Source organism: Eretmochelys imbricata, chromosome 2 (genome assembly GCF_965152235.1).
Source record: "Eretmochelys imbricata isolate rEreImb1 chromosome 2, rEreImb1.hap1, whole genome shotgun sequence".
NCBI classification, from domain to species: domain Eukaryota; kingdom Metazoa; phylum Chordata; order Testudines; family Cheloniidae; genus Eretmochelys; species Eretmochelys imbricata.
The window spans coordinates 45466632-45489203 of NC_135573.1; the positions used below are offsets into that span (position 1 = coordinate 45466632).

At 41.2% G+C, this 22572-nt stretch overlaps 1 protein-coding gene across 1 annotated transcript in view; it reads right to left on the reverse strand.

The window, feature by feature from the left end:
* Window positions 1–22572, reverse strand: part of LRRC69 (leucine rich repeat containing 69) — a 55641-nt gene that overhangs the window by 11519 nt on the left and 21550 nt on the right. Inside the window, exons 6-7 of the mRNA XM_077810037.1 lie at window positions 17823–17924; window positions 9055–9234 (exon numbers count right to left, since the gene is read on the reverse strand). Of these exons, the coding sequence (XP_077666163.1) occupies window positions 9055–9234; window positions 17823–17924 (282 nt within the window). The remainder of the gene's footprint in view (window positions 1–9054; window positions 9235–17822; window positions 17925–22572) is intronic.

Genomic DNA, 22572 nt, shown 5'->3' on the forward strand with positions numbered 1-22572 from the left:
CAGCATCAGCTAACTTTTAAACGTCCAAAGGCACATTCTACCACCATTCTGCGCTTCCTCAGCCTATAGTTGAACTGCTCCTTACTACTGTCCAGGCTGCCTGTGTACGGCTTTATGAGCCATGGGAGCATGGGGTAGGCCGGGTCCCCAAGGATAACTACGGGCATTTCTTCATCCCAAGGGTAATTTTCTGGACTGGGAAGTATGTCCCTTCTTGCAGCTGCTCGAACAGCACTGAGTTCCTAAAGATGCGAGCGTCATGCACCTTTCCCGGCCATCCCATAGTGATGTCGGTGAAACGTCCCTTGTGATCCACCAGTGCTTGAAGCACCATTGAGAAGTACCCCTTGAGGTTTCTGTACTGTTGGCAAGTTGGTCCGGTGCCAAGATAGGGATATGCGTTCCAACTATCGCCCCACCACAATTAGGGAAACCCATTGCAGCAAAGCCATCCCCTATAAGCTGCACATTTCCCGGAGTCACTATCCTTGCTAGTAGAAGGTCAGTGATTGCATTGGCTACTGGGATCACAGCAGCCCCCACAGTACATTTGACCACTCCAAATTGATTCCTGACTGACCTGTAGCAGTCCAGCATTGCAAGCTTTCACTGGGCTATCGCCACTCACTTCTCAACTGTCAGGGCAGCTCTCATCTTGGTATTCCTGTGTTTTAAGGCAGGGGAAAGCAACTCATAAAGTTCAAGGAAAGTAGCCTTACGTATGCGAAAGTTTTGCAGCCACTGTGAATCATCCCATACCTGCAACACTATGCGGTCCCACCAGTCTGTGCTTGTTTTCCGGGGCCAGAATCGGCTTTCCACTGTATCAACCTGCCCCACTGCCGCCATGATGAGCCAATTGCCACATCCCATGCTTTCAGGAACAACTGTGTCCATGTCCTCCTCACAATCGTCCTCATGCTGGCAGCTCCTAGCCAGGTTCTGCACATACTGCAGGATAATGCGCAAGGTGTTTACAATGTTCACAACAGCAGCAGTGAGCTGAGTGGCTCCATGTTTGCTGTGCTATGGCATCTGCACGTGTAACCCAAGAGGCGCAAGACGATTGTCTGCCATCGCTTTCAAGAAGGGTGGGAGGGAGGGAGGGGAGACTGACGACATGTACCCAAAACCACCCGTGACAATGTTTTTGCCCCATCAGGCATTGGGAGCTTAACCCAGAATTCCAATGCGCAGAGGAGACTGCGGGATAGCTACCCACAGTGCACTGCTCCATGAGTCGATGCTCACCACGGTATTGAGGACGCACTCCGCCGACTTAATGTACTTAGTGGGGACATACACAATTGACTGTATAAAATCTCTTTCTAAAAATCAACTTCTATAAAATCAACTGAATTTCGTAGTGTAAACATACCTTTAGTTGTCAATGTTTTTGAACGAAAGAGAGCAAGTCGTAATGCAGCTATGCAGATGAAATAAAATACTGTATATTTACTATTAGTGAACTTTAGTCATACTTCTCAGTATGCACATGTTCATGACTAGAACAATCATGGTTAATTAGGAATTCTGTATAATTTGTCCTTCTTTTGTGCTTAATTATATATAGCAATAAACAAATACAAAGCTGTAACATATACAAATACATTACAACAGTTTTGTGACTTGGTCTATTTAGTTGTCAACTTCAACTGCTGACTGTATTATGTATAACTCAAACAGGTAATTTTAGCTCTTAAGCAAGTCTTTTATGCTGTAAATCATTAGTAGAATTAACAATATAAATTAAGGTGATGTATGCTTTCCTGCTGCTCAGCTGTGTTACTGAATTACATTTACAAAATGTTACAAAGCGTTACAAAATTTCATTTATTTTTCCATAATACTGATCATCCAAGTCACACTCATTTGGAGGAAGGCATATTTATTTTGATAGATTTTGAGAGCCGTTTTTAATTATATTACATCATTTAATGCAGGGTTGAAAGTTCATTATCCAACACGAAAGTAGTTTATTCTCTAAACTCCATGACTTTAAGAGGATATAGGGAAAAGTTAAGATAAACAACAAAAAGAAATGAAATGTTCATATATATATATGAACACATACATATCCTGAGGGCTAGCTGGCTCAGGGAATTGCTAATGGAATTCAGAGCTTTTTACTTCTCAGTCACTGGGGCTTCATGACAGCCAAAGTCAGTAATAACTGAAAGCTGTTACTACAACCAAAGGTGTTGGCCTATGTGAAATCTGTTTGTTGGTCCAAGTCCTGTTCCTCGTGGAAAAGGTCTATTTTTTTAAAAAAAATCATACTGTTGGAACTCTTGCAGGCAGTCTAAGCAGAGGCTGAGGACTGAATGGGCAGAGAATGCATTTCAGAGTTCTTTTCAGAGAAGGTTTGAGGCACACTACCACAGGGATTTATGTGTAATAGAGTTGGTGGCTGTAGTTTAGCTACAAGTGGGTGGTAAAGCATTTCAGTAAAGTATTTGATACTGTATTAAAAAATGTGTCATGAGAACATAATCCGAATTTGTTGGGATGGTAGTTCTGTCATGAAGATTGAAAACTGGTTGAAATAAAGAGTTAAAAAAAGACAGTGTATTGGCTAAGTGAGGTGCCTAGCAGTATGTGGCAAAGGTCAGTGTTACAAGGTCCAGTCTCATTTAATCTCCTCCCCACTAGTCTAGAAGAGGAAGAAAATAACATGTTAATGAAATTTGCAATTGCTACTAGAGGTGCAATGCTGCTGAAGAGAGAGAAATAATACAGAGAGACAGAAAATAAAAACAAAAATTAAATTAAATTCAAGTGAAAAAGCCAAAAGGGATGGATGGGGGGGAAGAAGAGCTTGCCATTTGCCCGGTTGTGGTAAAAATTAGCTCCTTAGGAAGGAAGTGATTACTACTGCTATGTAATATTGCTGTCAAAGGAGACCATCTGGGCAGCTATGACACAAGAAAGGGTTGGGGCCAACCAGATGCGTTCTTATGCAACAACTTCAGCAGGCCCTGGGTCCAGTGCAGACACGAGACAACCAACTGCTGTAGACTAGTGGAGATATTTTGCAGTAGAATGATTTATGTGCAAAGATTCAAAGAGCTAAACATTATATCTTGGCTAAGAAATGAATTAGAGAGGTTAAGCATAGAACACATAAGCCTTTTCAAACATTCAAAGTGAATCAACACAGAGTTGATTAAGTATTACTGAACATAGTACAAAAGGGAATATCCCTGGGGCTGCTCTAATATATGCTGGGTCACTGTGGAACTCAAAGGCCATCCAGCAGCCAGGGACTGAAGGATAAGAGAACAACCCTGAACATACTCCTGCACTTCACCAGGACTTGCAATAGAAGGGGGGATGGCAGCCAGCTACAGCAATTCTACTTCAGTTGGGGGAATCCTCCAACAGATTTGGTGGCTTCGTGGTCACTTTGAACTGCCAGATCAGAACAAATGAGAGAATCTGGAATTCTGGATTATCTTTAATTAAAATGAAGACATTACCTCAAATCCCTTAGAATACTATCGTTGTGTCCTAAAACAGCTACAGGTTTTTTCATTTAACCACAGTCTTCCCTTAAGTGTGTCTCCTCCTGGTATCTATTTTCTATTCTATACAGGTTCTTATACCATGCTCATACTGTAGGATCCAAGTGCCTTCCAATAGCGCATTACACATCTGTCACAAGTTGTTTGTTCTGTCGTCCTCTCCCCAGAGGGAGATATATATGCAGTGGACTCTCTTAGTTTGGTAGGTCGGGTTTTATTTTTTAGTTTGGGTTTTTGGTTCTTTGTTTTTTTTTTAAATATAAATATACCAGTTGTTCTGTGTTTATATTAGAGAAGGCGCATGGTCAAAGAAATGCTGCTTGCATTTGGAATGGAAAATAGCAAGGTTTGTGATGGTCTGTAGTTGTTGGGGGAGTTCATTACCGCATTGGGAAATGCAGAAAAGTTTACAGTGAAAGAGATTTCACAGAGGGCCGACACTGCAAGGTTCTGAGCCCCTTCTTCTTCCGGCAGCGCTTAGCACACTGAAGGATGATACTCATAATGTACAAGTTGAAACGGTATCTGTCATAGCTCATCTGTGCATGGCATTGGATAGTTGTCTGAGCGAGTTACAGCATTTAGCTTACGATAGTCCACATAAAAGTGTATTTTCCCATCTGGTTTGGGAACTAGAACCACTGGAGATACCCATGCACTTTCAGAGGGGTGGATTACACCTATCTGTAGCATGTTCTGGATCTCCCATTCTATAGCAGTTTTGGCTTGAGGAGCCACCCGGTAAGGTTAGACTCTAATTGTGCGAGCATTACCTGTGTCAATGGACTGGTATGCCCGTTCAGTCCATCCTGGGGTGGCTGAGAACATCAGTGTTAAGCTAGTGCACAGCTCCTTGATCTGCTGTCGCTGCATACATTCGAGGGTCATGGAGAGATTCACCTCTTCCACGTCACCATCACTTTTTCCTTCATAGTAGACACCTTCAGGCCACTCAGCGTCATCTCCTCCCTGGGCTGCAAACTGAAGAACCTTAACTTTCTGGAATAGAAGGGCTTTAGAGAATTAACATGGTACACTTTAGGCTTTAGGTGGAAGATGCTATGAGATAGTTAACAGCTCCCAGGCGCTCTTGGACCGTGAATGGCCTTTCCCATGAAGCGTCCATCTTATGGGCCTGGAGCGCCTTCAAGACCATGACCTGGTCCCCTACTTTGAAGGAACGCCCTTTGGCATGTTTAACATACCAGGCCTTTTGTTCTTCCTGAGCATCTTTTAGGTTTTCTCTAGCAAGGGCTAAAGAGTCTTGCAGGGTGTTTTGCAGGTTGTTTACAAAGTCCAGAATGTTAGTTCCTGGAGAAGGCATAAACCCCTCCTATTGCTGCTTCACCAACTGTAATGGCCCCTTAACCTTGCGGCCATACACAAGTTCAAATGGTGGTACAGCCCTGTAGGCAAAGAGCAACTGCTGAAACACTAGGTTCCAATCGTTGGAGTCCTCATTTATGAATTTACGTAACATGGCCCCCAAAGTTCCATTAAACTTTTCCACCTGGCCATTTGTTTGATGGTAGTAAGGGGTGGCAACCAAGTGATTCACCGCATGAGCTTCCCAAACGCTTTTCATGATCCCTGCCATGAAATTAGTTCCCGAATCCATAATGATGTCGGAGGACCAAACTACCCAAGCAAAAATGTCTGTTAATGCCTCGCACACACTTTTAGCCCTGTGTTGCTTAGCGCTACTGCTTCGGCCATCGCATGGCAAAATCTATGAAAGTCAGTAAGTACTGCTTTCCTCTGGGTGTCTTTTTCAGGAAAGGATCCAGAATATCCACAACTACTTGCTGAAATGGAACCTCCATTATGGGGAGTGGCTGGAGAGGGGCTATGACCTTTCCCACTCTTTGGTACACCTCACAAGAGCGGACATAGGAAGAAACGTCCTTGCCCATTCCCTCCCAGTAGAATGACCTCCCCAAACAGTCTTTGGTCCTGTTCACCCTAGTATGGCCACTAGGATGATCATGGGCTAAGCTCAAGAGCTTTACCCGGTACTTAGTTGGAACTACCAACTGTCTTCGAGGATGCCCGTCGTCCTGGTGCCCACCAGAAAGAGTTTCCTTGTATAAAAGTCCTCTTTCTACAACAACCGGGATTGATTAGAAGAGCTGAGAGGCGGTGGGTTGCTCCGGCCCGCCGTCCAAGCTCTCTGGAGGCTTTCATCTGCTTCCTGCTCTGCCTGGAACTGTTCCCTTGATGCTGGAGACATCAGTTCCTCACTGGATTGTGGACCTGGGCTTGGCTCCTCTGGAAGCGATGCAGGGGATGGGGCTGTTTCCGTTCTCTGTGAACCGCTTTCCGCTGGTGCACTAGGTTGTAATTTAGGCTCCAGCGGAGCCTCTTGCACAGGTTTAGCTGCTGCTGCCAGTGCAGTCTCGGTGATGTTCTCTGGTGTTGGGGTTGCAAGTTCTGGATTCAGTGCTGGCAATGGTTCTGGTGCTGGTGCTCTGTCAGTTCCGGTTTTGGGACAGGCTCTGGGTGAGTCTCTGCGACTGGATCCACTACATCTGTCACAGACATTGGCATGGGGTCCAGTTCCTCCACCTCAGTCTGGGTCTCTGGTAACACAGACTGGGCCCTTGTAGAAGGCTCAGGAACAGAGCTAGGTGTGAAGGCTTGCTTAGCCTGGTGTGGGTGACCATTCCCACCCTCTTGGCTAGCTTCACATGGCTGGCCAAGTCTTCCCCCAGCATAGGAATGGGATAATCATCATAGACTGCAAAAGTCCACATTCCTGACCAGCCCTTGTACTGGACAGGCAACTTGGCTGTAGGCAAGTCAAAAGAGTTTGACTTGAAGGATTGAATCGTCACTTGGGCCTCTGGGTTGATGAATTTGGGGTCCACTAAGGATTGGTGGATAGCTGACACCTGTGCTCCAGTGTCCCTTCATGCGATAACCTTCTTTCCGCCCACACTCATAGTTTCCCTTCGCTCTGAGGGTACTGGGAGGCTTCTGAGCCTGAGGACCTTTGGTGTGACCCCGGTGCAATGAACTGCAATTTGCTGGGGTTCATGGGGCAGTTGGCCTTTACATGCCCCAGCTCGTTACATCTAAAACATCACCCAGCTGACTGGTCACTGGGGTGAGGTGGGTTGCTGAAGAATGGTGTGGTGGGACGATAAGATGTCTGGGATTTTCTTTGGGGTGTAGGTAGGGCCTTGGGCTGCCCCTGGTGGTATGGTATGGTCTCGGGGTGTCCTTTCTGGTATCCGCCCAAACTGCGACCAGGGTTGTTCCTCTCTGCTACCTCCACCCGTTTTGTTCCAATTTGCCCCGCCTCTCTGGTGGTCTGGGACTGCTCGTATTGATCAGCATAAGACGCAAGACTTTCTGCTGAGTCCATTTTCTTATCTCATAAACACTGTTTTACATCATCATTGGTCATAGTCAGGAACTGCTCCTGTACAACCAAATCACATATTCCTTCAAAGCTAGTTACGCCCCTTCCTTTGACCCATTTATCTAACAGATCTTTCATCTGGTTTACATAAGCCACATTACTAAGTCCCTCTCTTAAGGGCTCTAAATTTTACTCTGTAAGTTTCAGGTGTAATTTGAAATTGTTTTAAAACCAAATCCTTAAATTTACCATAGTCAGAAGCATCCTCAATAGGCATCTTGTTGAATATGTCCAGAGCTCTTCCAGTCAATTTTGCTGTACCCAGTCAATTAGGTCATTTTTGGATCTTCAGGAATTCCATGGAGCATGCACAGTCTCTCAAAGTTGAGGAAATATTCAGCAATATCACTGGATTCCTTATACTGTGGACATAGTTGCTCCCATTTGTGGATTTTTGGGGAAATGGAGCCAGCTGCTGAAGGGTTCCGTCGTTTCCACTCCACCACCTTCAGTTCATGCTTCCTCTCTCTTTCCCTCTTCTTCTGAGCATGCTGCCTCTCTCTTTCCTTCTCCTCCAGTTCATGCTGCCTCTCTTTTTCCCTCTCTTCCTTAGCAGCTTTCTCTCTGGCCACTTGTGCAACAATTTCCATCTGTTTGAATTCCAGTTGTCTTTCATGTTCCTTCTTTCTTTCCTCAGCTTCCAATCTGGCTAATTCCAGTTTTTTCTGGACCTCGCTTTCTGTCATGTTTGCTAACCTTCCTGACCTTACCGCAGCCTAGCCCGAGAGCTAGAAAAGAAAAAAAAAACAGCCTGTGAATTCTCTTGCTATAGCTTAACTCCTCTGCCATTAGGCAAAGAAAAAAAAACCTCCAGCTGCTCTCAGCTTTAAAAAAAAGTGTCCTTTAAAAAAAAACCTCCCTGGTTTTCAAGTAGCTAAAAGGAAAAAAATGTGTCCTTTTTAAAATCCTGAGGTCTGTGCTTCTGGTTCAAAATGATCCCACCGAGCTGCCACCACATCAGGGTTCCCTCCCCAGTCTGAACTCTGGGGTACAGATGTGGGGACCCACATGAAAGACCCCCTAAACTTATAAGTACCAGCTTAGATTAAAAACTTCCCCAAGGAGCTAATCCCTTCATTGTCCTTGGACTGCAGCCGCCACCAAGTGATTTAGACAAAGATTCAGGAAAAAGACCACTTGGAGTCCCTATTTCCCCAAAATACGCCCCCCCCAACCCTTTCACCCCCTTTCCTGGGGAGGCTTGAGAATAATATACCAACCAATTGCCTTTAATAAAAGTACAGACCAGACCCTTTATCTTTAGGACACTAAAACCAAGCAGATTCTTAAAAGAAGAACTTTATTATAATGAAAAAAGTAAAAGAATCACACCTGCAAAATCAGGATGAAAGGTAACTTTACAGGGTAATAAAAGATTTAAAACACAGAGGACTGCCCTCTGGACACAACTTCACAGTTCCAAAAAATAGGAATAAAATTACCTCTTAGCACAGGGAAAATTTACAAGCTAAAACAAAAGATACTCTAATGCATTTCCTTGCCTTTACTTACAATTTCTGTAATTTTAGATGTACATTTCAGGTATCTTTTTAGGAGCTGGTTTACCTGCTTGGTCTCTCTCTTTGTCCCGAGAGGGAACAAAACAAAGAGAGCACAAACAAAACCTCTCCCCACCCCCAGATTTGAAAGTATCTTCTTTCCTTATTGGTCCTTTTGGTCAGGTGCCAACCAGGTTATTTGATTTTCTTAATTCCTTACAGGTAAAATAAAGTCTGTACCTCTGGCCAGAAGGGATTTTATGTTACTGCATACATAAAGGTTGTTACCCTTCCCTTTTATATTTATGACAGTATCCACAAAGATTCTTATCTTCAAATGACCAAATCACTTGGGAGCAATGTATTCCTGCAACCATGTGTTAGACAGACTATGGATTCAGTGCTGCCTACAAATATGCAGCTCTACACCAACTTTGTAAAGAAATCATTCCTGTGCTTGTGAACCCATTCTTACATGATTTTTCAGCTCAGAGATCTTCAAGTGAAGAGGAAACAACTGCACGTGAGTTTATTTTATGCTACTACGTATCTTCAGGCAGGACCAAGACCTATAATTTAAGGAGAAATTCATAAAAGGGTGATTTACCTGTCCGACATTCACAAAACGTACACATTCCAGCCATGTATTCAGGAATCCTTGCCCACACTGAGCACACTCTTGTTTTTTGGAAAGTATATTGCATGCTTCCAAGTTCTTCTTTACTGCAGTATGTAGAATGGAGTCCTCTTTGGTTAACTGACTGAAAATAAATCTTGCCACTATTTCCTGGATAATTTAACAGATACAGAATACAACTCTTGAAATATTTTCACAATATGTGGTATTAGGTCAAAATAAATACTATTTTGCCACCTAAAACTGAATAATGACTAATCCCAACACTGGAAATCATGTTATGCACCTAAATACCAATTAGCAGTTAGAACAATGGTGAACTACGTGTACTGCTACTGCCATTAATTGCACTGTCCATAATGTCATTGCCACTGCAGCTTTGCCATTGCTATTCAGTTCATTAACTCTGTGCTGCTCAGTCAATTTGCTGCCACCTGAACTTGTCTTCACATTTCTCACTTTCTCCCTCTCCCCTTTTCATCTTTTTCTTCTTTCCCACACCACAAATCCCTCCTACATCCTGCTGTGTTCTCACATGCATGACCCTTGCACCTCCATTAGCACAGTCAGTCACTTTTGCACAAAAAGGAATTAAGGAATTTTTTTTAAAAATTACTATGATTATTTTAAAAAAATTGTTTATAAACAGCAAAGAAAATCTATAAAAAACGCCCCCACTAGAGCCATCAAGCAATTGCTTCATCTTATTTACATTGGTCTTGTCCTCTGTTTTCCTAGCTTCCTCCCTTCCCCCAAATCCCTTTGTCATCATGATTATTTTAAAATTTAGATTGCACATTTTTCTGGGCAAGGACTGTCTTATTGTTCCACACATGGTCATGCACATCTATGGCACTGTATAAGTCACCACTTAACTTACTATATTTTTTATTGTCTACATTCATCACCTAATATTCAACTTAAATGTAATGGATATGTTATATGCTTAAAATACTTCCTAAATTTTGTTCAAGTATTGCATTCTTAGACTAATGCAGTAATCCGGACATAGGCAGAACTCTCACTGAATTTCAGTGGGGATTCTGGTGGAGCAAAGTGTACTAGAGCAAGCTTTAAATCATTACTTTGTTCATATACTGCTCAGCCTAAAAGGACTTTCCAGATACTCATATACAAGTGTATCAAAGAAGAAATCTGACCAAAACTACAGCATATTTGTCCTGTGCAGATATTAATGTGGACTTGAAAGTCTAACTGGCCAGTCCTCATAAGATCATTCTCTTTATAGCTGTGCCTTTAAGACAAAGTACACTTGTTTCTTTTCCAAGAAATAGACTTCTATAAAATTCTTATACAACTTGATTTTAATGTAACTTGTGATTTCCCAACTATTCATCCATCATTAATATTCTTAGTGTCACTGAATGGACGGCATATATGACTTTTCAGCACCATCTCATAAAATCATGAGTTTTAGGGACACAAGAGCATTTCAATCCATCATTATGAAGAGGAAGTACAATTCAATGTATTAGAATCCTGATAATAGACAAGCAAAATGAGCATTATCAAGAGATAATGTATTCTGAGAATACATGGCCTCCCTCCCTCTGTTTCAGATTTAGTATTTGAGAAAGCTGGATTTTGGAAAATTATGGTTATTTTATGAATGGACTAAAACTATCTTAAGACTTCCTTAGACCACAGGTCCCCTAGTGGGCACAGAGGAACCTTCGGGGGTACGCAGCGGGGCCTGGGCTAGCCTCCACGGGTGGTGGAAGGAAGTGCCACCCAACCCCTCTCCGCCCCCAGCTCTGCTCCGGTTTTGCTCTCAGCCACGTCCCCGGCCCGCCCCAGTCTCGGCGTGGGTCCGCTCCCATCCCCACCCTTGGATCTGTCCCCAACCCCACTCCCAGCCCCAGTTGTGGCCCCAGCCTCAGCTTCTTTGCCCCCTGAGCTGCAGCCCTGCTCCCAGCCCTGGCTGGCACCAACAGGAGTAAGGAGAGGCACAACCCTCAAAAGTTTGGGGACAACTGCAGTATAACGAAGGCTGGTGAGAGCCAGAGAGTAATTTAAATGTGGCTGGCAAGCTGCAGTTACTCGCAAACACTTAGGGTGTGGCTTGCATGCTGGAAGGCTGTTTGTGAGCAGCCCACGTGGGAATTCCCTCACCAAAGCATCATAAGGCAGCCAAGGTTGCAGGATAAGGGTGGCACAGCTACTCAATAGTCTAGATTGTTCAAGTCCTTGAAATTTTTACTGAAGTTAATCATCGCAGCTTAATTACTTTGATTTATAGGCCTTTGTTAATGTTCTGTTAGTCTTTGAAATCCTTGACGATGAAGGTTATTTTGCTACTAAACTGAAAGGGTAAGCTAATATATTTGTAGTGTAACTCTTCTGCCAGGTGGAGTTGGCAGTCCCATGGTCTGGGTTCAATATCTAGCAGTTCCTCTTAACAATACAAAACAGAACTGGCTCCAGAACCCACCCTGTAATCTGGGAAAATTTACCACCACCCTGGATGCCTCTAAGAGGCAATACTTCCCCTCTCGCAAACACTGAGTCTGGGTATAACAAAAGAAAACTTTTAATAAAAAGGGAAAAGGAACCTGGCATTAATTTGGGAAAACACCACAACCACAATTCAAAGGCACGTGACCATGAACAAACACCCACCCCAAAGTATATTGGGCTGTGTCCTTTGCCTCAGTTTCTCATCTTGTGGTGTAAAAGTCCAACAAATTTTCCTTTAATCTGCCATTGCGCTCTCCCTCCACGGCACCCCGCTCACAGTTGCTGTCCTTGGTCAGCAAAGGCCCAGAGTTCAGAGAGTGAGTTCACCTCCCTCCTGGGGGGCCAGTGTCAAGCAATGACTGAGCTGCTGCTGCCGCCTCTGCAACTGACTCACAGTTGCCGCCATTCACTCTGTCACTGCTGCTGCCACTCTTTACTGGCTCCACCAGTTAACCCAGCTGTCAGTGATTTCAGCAGGCAGTGGTGAACCTCACTGCAGGATGGGTTGTCTCTTTCACCGCAACACTGTCCCTCACCAGCTCTAAGGTTCAGCAGCTAGACCTGATTATCAGTGATTTCAGGTCTACTAATCACTTAACAAAACAAAAACTCTCAATTGAGTCTAATCCATTCTACCTTTTGTTGGGATTCCCTCCAAAACCTTTTCCACTTGGTTTAGCCAGAACACATTGTCCAGTTCTGGGAGAACACTTTATCCAGTTCTCTGGGATCCAAAATTCTCAGTTCAAATCAAGATTTCATTACTCAGGTTCCTTTATTTGGCATACAGCAAGGCTACACTGAGTTGATCAGACTCAAGCATAAGGGGGTGGGTATAGGCCATACCACACATCCAAAATTAAACAGAAAACCTCTTCCTTTATATACATTTACACACGATATTGCATTTGCTATACATTACATCACATCATTTTGGATTGGATTGGTTACTTTGCAGGAACCAATCCCTGTATAGCATGTTTTGTCCATATGCTGTTCATGTGGAACCTGCTCTTTATATTCCACGTTTATCTTGTCCATTATGCCTATCAGGTTGCTACTGCTTATCTTAGCTAGAACAGACATTTTGACTCCAGCATACTGCTTGTCTCGCTCCTATTTACAACTTAACCTTCCATTCACCTTCACTATCAAGCCTACTAAGAAATGAGGCAAGTTACTTATGACAAGACAGGCCTACACCTTTAAAAGTGAAGAGGGGGGACAGTCAAATGATGCCTACAACTCTTTAGGCAGAGCCCACACCACCAGATACAAACACCTGTCCTCACTTCCCTGCCATTCACTGGGATTTGGCATTCCTATCCCCTTCTTAGCTAGTGAGGTTTAGTTGAGAGTGACCCCCTCAATCAGAGCAGGCTAAGTACAGTTCTGCTGCCCTTTACTCACACAATCAGGATAACAACATTCCATTACCCCTACACTCAGTACTAAAAGTGATTTGTAACCCACCACCAGCCACAACTGATCATTTTGGCAGAGCAGTTCCCTCTGCTGCACACCTAGGCAGAGTAGTTGTGTTTATGCAAATACAGTCTGTTCTTGAAGTCTTTTCCCCAAGCTCATCACTAGGTGTCACAGGAGAGCTCATTCAGACCCTGCTTACAATAGCAATTTTATAAAAGCTACAAAAAACAGTCGTCTGCTGCACCTCAGAAGCCCAACTTATTCTTGATATATCCTCCACTAGACTTTTTTTTAAAGTTAACATTTTCACATAAGTAATCTTAGTAAGTTTCCAAGAGATAAACAATTACTCTTTTTGGCTAGTGCATAGCAATGCTTTCTTTATATAACAATTAATATTTGTATTACTAAATATATTCCTAAATTTCCTTATTAAGACCAAGGGAGACCTCATGTACAAAAAAAAGAATATGCAAATATATCATATTGAGCAGAGGCCATCATGACAATGGTATTATAGTCTTCCTGCTGGCATATGGCTGCAGGGAATGGAGAGGAGAGTATAAAAGGAAGGAGAAACTGGGTCAAAGAGGAACTTGGAAGGTTGTGTCCTCTCCCCTCCTGGCTGGTTAAAGCAGAAAAAGCCTATGGGAATTACTGCACATTGTTTCTCAGTTGATATTGTTTTGTGGACAATAACACATGCCCGGAGGAAAGGATCTTCAAAGACTAATGACTGAAGCTTTATTTCTCTTCCGTGCGTGGTGAAACCATTACCACCTCTGGAAGCCTGACTTGCTCATCTGTGGTTCTATTCCTTGGGAGCTATGATCAGTGGCACCCAGGGACCAGACAGCCTTCTTAGAACAATGTATTGTTTATTTATAACGAAAGCATTTCAGAGAAAAAGATCTTAAAACAATAAACAGTCTAGACACATGACATCTCCCTAAGGCTTACCATTCCGTGGAAGCTTGGGAAGGCCCCAAGCCTTCAGACATGCCCGCAAGGACCTGTCTGTGTCAGTCTGTTCCCAGCAGGAGTCGCTCACTGACAACTCCCTCCCTTTTTCCACGTTTTTTAAATGTGTAATATTCATTTGATCTCTAGGCTCCAGCACTGGCAAAACAGCAATGTGACTTTGACAGAAAGTAGCATCTTCAGTCCTAATAGCTCAACCATTGTCTTGTAATAGCCCACAAGTGTTTGTTGAGGCTACTTCTCTAGTGCTTCCTGCTCATTTTTCCAACAGCCTCTATTAAACTAAACCAATATATTCATATGGGAAAACTCAATAACCCAATACAGCTACATAGTGACTCACTCACTAAGTACTTCACATACAGTTACTGTATGTACATCATACAATTATTACTAGGGCTGTCAAGCGATTAAAAAAATTAATCACGATTAATCATTTGATTAATCACACTGTTAACCATTAATAGAATACAATTTACTTAAATATTTTGAGGTGTCTTCTACATTTTCAAATATATTGATTTCAATTACAACACAGAATACAAAGTGTACAGTGCTCACTTTATATTTATTTTTGATTACAAGTTTTTACATTGTAAAAAAACAAAAGAAAAAATATTTTTCAGTTCACCTACTACATACTGTAGTGCAATTGATTTATCATGAAATTTGAACTTACAAATATAGAATTAATTACCAAAAAAACTGCATTCAAAAACAAAACAATGTAAAATTTAGGAGCCTACAAGTCCACTCAGTCCAACTTCTTGTTCAGCCAATCGCTCAGACAAACAAGTTTGTTTACGTTTGCAGGAGATAGTGCTGTCCGCTTCTTGTTTACAATGTCACCTGAAAGTGAGAACAGGTGTTTGCATGGCACTGTTGTAGCAGGCATCACAAGATGCACTAAAGATTCATATGTCCCTTCATGCTTCAACCACCATTCCAGGGGACATGGGTCCATGCTGATGACGGGTTCTTCTTGATAACAATCCAAAGCAGTACGGATCGATGCTTGTTCACTTTCATTATCTGAGTCAGATTCACCAGCAGAAGATTGTTTTTCTTTTTTGGTGGTTCAGGGTCAGTAGTTTCCGCATCAGAGTGTTGCTCTTTTAAGACTTCTGTTTAGGATATCTGGCACATAAATACCTTGCAATGCTGGCTACAAAAGTGCCAAGCAAATGCCTGTTCTCACTTTCTGGTGACACTGTAAATAAGAAGAGGGCAGCACTATCTCCTGTAAATGTAAACAAACTTGTTTGTCTCTTAGTGATTGGCTGAAAAACAAGTAGGACTGAATGGACTTGTAGGCTCCGAAGTTTTACACTGTTTTGTTTTTGAGTGCAGTCATGTAACAAAAATAATCTACATTTGTAAGCTGCATTTTCATGACAGAGATTGCACTGCAGTACTTATATGAGAGGAACTGAAAAATACTATTTATTATCATTTTTACAGCGCAAATATTTATAATCAAAAATATACACTTTGATTTCAGTTACAACATAGAATACAATATATATGAAAATGTACAGAAACATCCAAAACATTTAATAAATTTGAATTGGTATTCTATTGTTTAACAGTGTGATTAAAACTGCGATTAATCACAATTAATTTTTTTGAGTTAATCGTGTGAGTTAACTGCGATTAATCGACAGCCCTAATTATTACATAAAAACCTCAGGTCCACCACAGTTTGCATGAGAAAACAGTAATTATTAACTTTTACATACTGTAATTAGATAGAAATTAAATTAAGAAATCGACAAATATGTAGGATTGACTGCTCAGTGACACAGCCAAAGAACTCTACAGTTCTGTTACCCAGTTCTACTGCAAAGAACCTGCTCTTGTTGGAGGTAAAAACTAGTAAATCTGATCTTACCTACAACAAGAGTATGGATGTAAATCATGTACACGTGTTAGCCTTGAGCATATTGTGCTTTCATCCAAAACAAACTCCTGGCTGTTAACAGGTACCATTGGGGCCAAATCCCAAGGTCTTGGCTCTGTTTTCATTCAGTTCTTACAAAAGCAAAACTCTCACTGATATCAATAGGAGTTTGCTGGAGTGCATGCCAAGTAAGAACCTCTCCCATCCTTGAGAACAAAAAAGACTGACAATTCATTAAAATTTTAATATGTTCTTGTATTTTAAACAGATTTTACAAATAGCATTTATAACAAGAAGATACTTGTCACAGCATACATCTCTTTGACTTAGATTTAGTACCAACACACTGAAGCTGGCTCAGGGTTATTTACCAGCATTCATAAGCTGCTTAGCACTGCCTTATCTAAGCAGCATAAAAGTATTAAAAATGCAGTTAAGAGCTGCCTAGGGCAATAAGTACTCCAACTTAAACTAGATGTTCTCAAATCTCCTCCCTTGAGCATGATGTCATGTCTCTGTTCTGCTTGATCTTGAGCTGCTAGTTTTGAGTACATCACAAACTTTTCTATTGTTCTGGTTTTAGAGGGGTTATATTGCAAAGAGATGTGCCTTGCAGTGTAACCTGGAGCTGGCATTCTCTGATCTCCTTTAAGTGGGTGTCTTATAGTCCTGGACCTGAGGTGAAGAAGGCTTTGCCTTCTACTTTCTCAAATCTGTATCAAAGTTCTGATAACTGGTGAGGGGTAGCTATAGTGTAAGGTTCCTGAACAAGAAGCAGTCTGAGTTAACCTGGGTGTAGTCTACTGAGGATTTTATACATTAGAACAATGAATTAGACCCAGTAGTGCACAGAGTGCCAGGACAGGTTATGGAGCACTGGCATAGGACCTTTGACTGCATCTACATGAGCATTTTTCAAGAGATCTCATTCCATTGCACTGCTTCCAGTGTACCTCAGGGCAGGTAGAAATGAGTGACAAAAATGCCTGCAGATGGTTTATAGAGTTACTAGTGGTGAAACTGCAACAGTGGTAGTAAAATGGAGAATGATTTCCTGAAGAATGCTAGTAACATAAAACTTCAGAGAAGAGCCACCAAATTGTGTACTACCTGCAACTTTTGTCACTCTCATGTCCATGTTGAGAAAGAATTACAGTACTTTCGCCTGGATCGGTAAAATGTTCGTAAGTGCCTAAGTGGAACTTAATTCCCATTTTCAATGAAAATGAATGATGCCTAAGTTGCTTATAAAAATTTTTATCTGAGATGATTAACACATGAACCACTACAGCCAAGTTTTCTTCTGAGAGGAGTGAACAGAATCTGGGTAATGGCTGGAATTAGCAGCTTCAATATCATCATTTAACATCCTTCAGCAGCCTTACAATTCCAAAGAAAAAAATAAGCTGACAAAAAGAGATGAATGATGCTGTCACACAGTGAGTTGTACCTGCTATGGATTAAAGCTCAGTATCTTGCCTGCATTTGAGTCAAATAACTAAGGATCATATAACAGCAAACTGGAAGCAGATTCTTAAGGCCAGAAGTGACCATTACGATCATCTACTGTTACTGCCTAAACTGCTATTCCCAGGCTGCCGTCATAAAACCCTTGGTCAGGGCAGAATTTTGTTTTATAGCAATACGCAAACGTAAATGGAAGGTTGCTAAGTAAATGCCAATGCCCTCATCTGTTCTCCCTTCAATCTTTTCACCTCCGCCTCTCCTACATTCTTCAGCAGAATAGTTATAATCAGCTATGATCAAACAATCTTATAGAAAAAAGAAAATTTGACCAAACCATGTAGTTCATGAAGAATAACCTGAACAGAGATTCAGAAACTGTTTAGAATTGTTAGATTGACAAGAATACTATTCAATCTTTATTTTTATTTTAAATATTGAATTTTTAAAATTATGAAGGTATTAGTTGAATTATCTCATTGCTCACCTTAAGAGACCAAACTTCTTCCTCTTGTATGGCGGAAACAGGCTGTTTCTGGAGCAATGGATTGTCTTCACAGTAAAGTTCCATCAGCATAAGGTCCTCCATCTATTTGAATAAAATAAATAGTGTAATTATGTCAGAAAAGATAACAAAAATCTCAAATGCTATTTTTATTTAAATAAGGAAAACAAATTAACAAATATGAATGTAAAGAAAGCAGGAGATATACTCATCTGCTGGAAAAAACATACAAGATTTAAGTGAAATACATATTCCATTATTCTTGCTAATAAATAATATAAAAATGTAAATCAGACAAGACTGGTTGTTCTACAAGAGAGATCTTGTGCCTAGAGTATTATTTAAAATCACATGATAGTTACAGATTATCAAAATCTCTGCATTTAACACAGTGGAAACTATTAAAATAATGATTAAAAAACCTGTCCTCTATTGTTAAACAGGAATGATTTTCTCCACATGCATTTAATTCTGACGCTCCCGTATTCAACTCTGCAATCCCAGTGGAATACCCTCTCAAGGTAAAGAGGGAAGTGAAAGGCTTGGAGTGTGACTGAGGTCACGTATAGTGTAAAGATGATCATTTTATAATAAAGTAACTGCCTATTAAATAGAGAGATCTGTATAAAGTTTCTCTAAGCAAAAGTTTGCTATTGTAATGATTATTGTTGGGTCTCTGCTATTTATTTATATAGCAAGAATTTATTCATTTTTTAAAAAAATTCTAAATAAATATTTAAAAAATGAAATGAGACTGGACAAATCATTCCCATATATACTATTCAGAAGTGTTCCAGGATTCTAAGAAAGCCTAAGTGAAATAGGCTTAATCAAACACGGAAACTTAAATTCACTGTTCACTTGTTTTACGGTATGCCTAACAAATTCTTGTTTCTGAAGTATACAGTGCTGTGGAAAAATGCATGGAGGTCAATAAAAGCACGACATAATTTAACTCACTGTATAAGGAAAACACGTAAAACTAAAGATTCTGTTTCTGGCTCCCTCACCAACAAAAATGGAACAATCTGCTAATCTTATATTTTTTTAAAAAAAAATTGTACTGCTCTTATCTCTCTAATTCATTTTGTCCAGTAAAATAGAACAGCGGGTACACAAATACTTCTCTTGAATCATAGTTGGAACATATAATAGGCACACTGGAATAATGCACATAACAATCTGTTCCCTCAGTTAATAGCTTCAAGGACAATTTAATAGAGTATCTGTAAGTCTATTATAAGATCAGTGGTACTCATTCTTGTTTCCTTTTCTAAGAGTAATGACTTTATTTTAAGAAAAATATAATGTCTTATTTCAGGGCAAGCCTTATTTTGAACAAGACTTGTTACAAATGATCTAGCAAATGAATAGCCAAAACAGATATGATTTGCTGATTTAAGGATATTTACTTTGTATATTTTGACACGTGGTGTTGATAATTTGTGTTTTAACAATTTATAAAGCTTTTAACTTTTTTAATCTCAATGTCTATTATCAGTAAATAAATGTCTGAACCCCCTATTTTCCTGCAACTGTGAAAATTTAAATTGATAAAAATCAATATCATCCATTAATTTTTTAAAGAAAAAAAACAAATTTTGCCAAGCCTACATATAAAGTACAGGCATTTAAGAACAAGTTGTCTGCAAGGGGTCTTAATTTGGGACAATTTGTAGATATCCCAGAACAAAGGAAGCTTACTAAAAACACAGCCACCGAAAACGGTGCTGAAATGGTTTAGGTCAGGATTTTTCAAACTGGAGTCCGCGGGCTCCGTTGATCAACTCCTCCCTCCCTCAACTCCTTCCCCTCCCTCCCAGTGCCTCCTGCACGCCACGGATCAGTTGTTCAGCGGTGTGCAGGAAGCACTGGGAGGGCCAGGGGAGTGGGGATGGGGCGTGCTCAGGGGAAGAGGCAGAAAGAGGTGGGGAAGAGGAGGGGCAGGAATGGAGCAGGAGCAGGAAGAGGTGGGGTGGGACCTTGGGGGAAGGGGTGGAGTGGAGGCAGGGCCTGAGGTGGAGTGTGGGGCTTGGGGGGGTCCTCGAAAAAATGTAAATCAAAATGGGGGTCCTCTGTTTGCTAAAGTTTGAGAACCGCTGGTTTAGGTATTTCATTAAAATCAATAATCATTGTCAGAGAAACTTTAGAAGAAACGTTCTACAAAGCTGAAAAATTGAGTTCTACTCCAGTGACTACTGAACAAAAATCCAGAGAAGGACAATTATGAAAACATGAACAAAATTATGCAAATACTTAGATTTTGGACAATAAACCCTTTTGGAACTATCTTGCTATATAAAAGATAATTAGAAAAGTTGAAGTACTGAAAGTTGCAAATGTCCTACATTAATAAACACTGTATACACTGACATGAGAATTATGGCTCACCAAGTAAACCTAGAGGAAAGCTAAACAATCTCCCTCTTGGCCAAAACTATTTCTGGGCAAAGACTCTTTTAATGGGTTTTTGTAGTCAAATAAACGTATAGAAGAGAAAAGATTCAACATTTCTCCCAGTGGGGGGAAAAGGCACTTTCTAGAGTTTTGTCTTTGTTTTCTTACATAGAAAACAAAAGGCTGTCAGGTTTCTGTTCTGCTATACAGAAAACAGACCTATCTTTTCTGTTGCATTTTGAAATAGATATAAAGATAGACTGAACATGGATAATGAGAAAAGGGGAAGACTTCCCTCAAAACTGCTGGAATTCATCAACATTTCAATCATTAGATACTTATTATTTTACCTTTTTCCCACTTGCTCCATTAATAAATAAAGCTTTTCTATCTTATTTTGCTGCATTAGAATTATACTACCAGAACACAGATGTCACCAAGTCTGATCTCATATCACGTGACGTAATGGGAATCCCTCTTGAATTCCAGGGATAGAACTCTGACAAGCACAGCTGAAACAGCTCTATCTTTCTTGGCGATTTTAGAGCCATTCAAATTTCAATTTGGCATAAGAAAACAAGAACAGCTCATCTGTGTATCTGTTAAAATAAACTGCATACTCTGATCACGTGTGGTCCCATAGAGCCTAGCAAATCATCATGATTCAGGTTATATAGAGTAGTAGTTCTCAACCAGAGGTCCAGGGCCCCTAAGGGGGCCTCGAGCAGGTTCAGGGGGGCCTCCAAGCAGACCCAGCATTAGATTCACTGGGGCCCAGGGCAGAAAGCCAAAGCCCCACCACATGGGGCTGAAGTCCAGGACCCTGAGCCCAATCACTCGGGGCTGAAGCTGAAGCCTGAACAATGTAGCTTTGTAGGGGCCCCTGTGGCATGGGGCCCCAGGAAATTGCCCTGCTTGCTACCCCTTAACAATGGCCCTGGCTTTTATATGCAGAAAACCAGTTACTGTGGCACAGGTGGGCCGTGCAGTTTTTATAGCATGGGGGGGGGGGGCTCAGAAAGAAAAAGGTTGAGAACCTCTGATTATAGAGCATCTCCTCTTTTTAAGGGTTCCTAGTATGGGATTATTGTTTCCTCTGACACATCTCTTCTCAATTTCGTTATGAAAGTATACCCACAGGGGCTGAAGAACTTTGCTAAAGAGTCCTAAGACCTTGTCATAAAGTTTTGAAATGGATATTACCACAAAAAAGGAATGTTTATACACTAAAGATTTCTACCTATATATACTTACTTTGTTTAAAAGAAAACAAAAAGGCCTTGAAATATTCCAGATTAATTTTGCTGCTAATGTTTACGCTACAGCTTTATCAGAATTCCTTGTTCAGTTACATAAATTGTATCCATGTAATAGAGGAAGAGCGCTACTTGTTGTTGCTAGGAGGGCTATCCTTGTTGCAGAAGTAATTTAGTCTGTGAATACTGTACTGAAAATGCTAACTGAAATGAGCCTCCTGCACCTAGTGCTGTCTTATAAAAAAAATGATTGCATCTAGTCACCCAAACTAAAACTGTTCAGACTCTTAAAATTAAGTTTAAATAGTCAGTAAATAATTTCCCTTAAAATAATATTTTTTCACGGAAGAGGATCACATTTACATTTTGAATTAACAATACAGAACCCCACCCTGAACCTTTTACTCCATTCTCCCCCTCTTTGCTCCATCCCTGTTTTTTCAAAGATCCTTAGCCAAGCTTCAACTTTGATGGATCAACCAAGACTCCAGAAACAGCAAAATGTGCAGCAGCCCTGAAGATTACCTGAGAGTTGTGGAAAAATATACTGAAGTATCTAAATGATTCTTGCAGCAGAGAAATCAGCTAGAGAGCAAAAACTAGAACTAAATCCATGATCATAGGCTAGATTGCTAAATGTTCACAAATTCAGATTACCAAAGGGTTGCTATTAAAATCAATCCAAAGAGGTGCGATAAAGGGCCAGATTGTTCCCAGCTGCTCTGCAGGTTAGCAAAATATGGGAAAAGGTATGAGAAGCCTCCTTGCCCACTTGTGCAGCAGTTAGGCACAACTGCAATCCATGAACTGACTAAAACAAAGGAAATGTTCCGTCCTAGCACAAGCTACGCCAAAGGGTAAGGAGGAACTGGGATTATTGAGCTACCCTGACACCACTGGCCAATGAAACCTAGGCAGATAATGTAAAGTGGAATAGGCTGCATCCCTGAAAGGGGCATAGCACTAGGCACACTCCCTCCTGTTTGCCAGGGAACTCTGATTTTGCCTTCTTGAGGTTCACACCCTCCTGGAACTTCCTCTGGAGTAGGCGCTACCCTAGCCTAAAAAGTGGGCCAGTG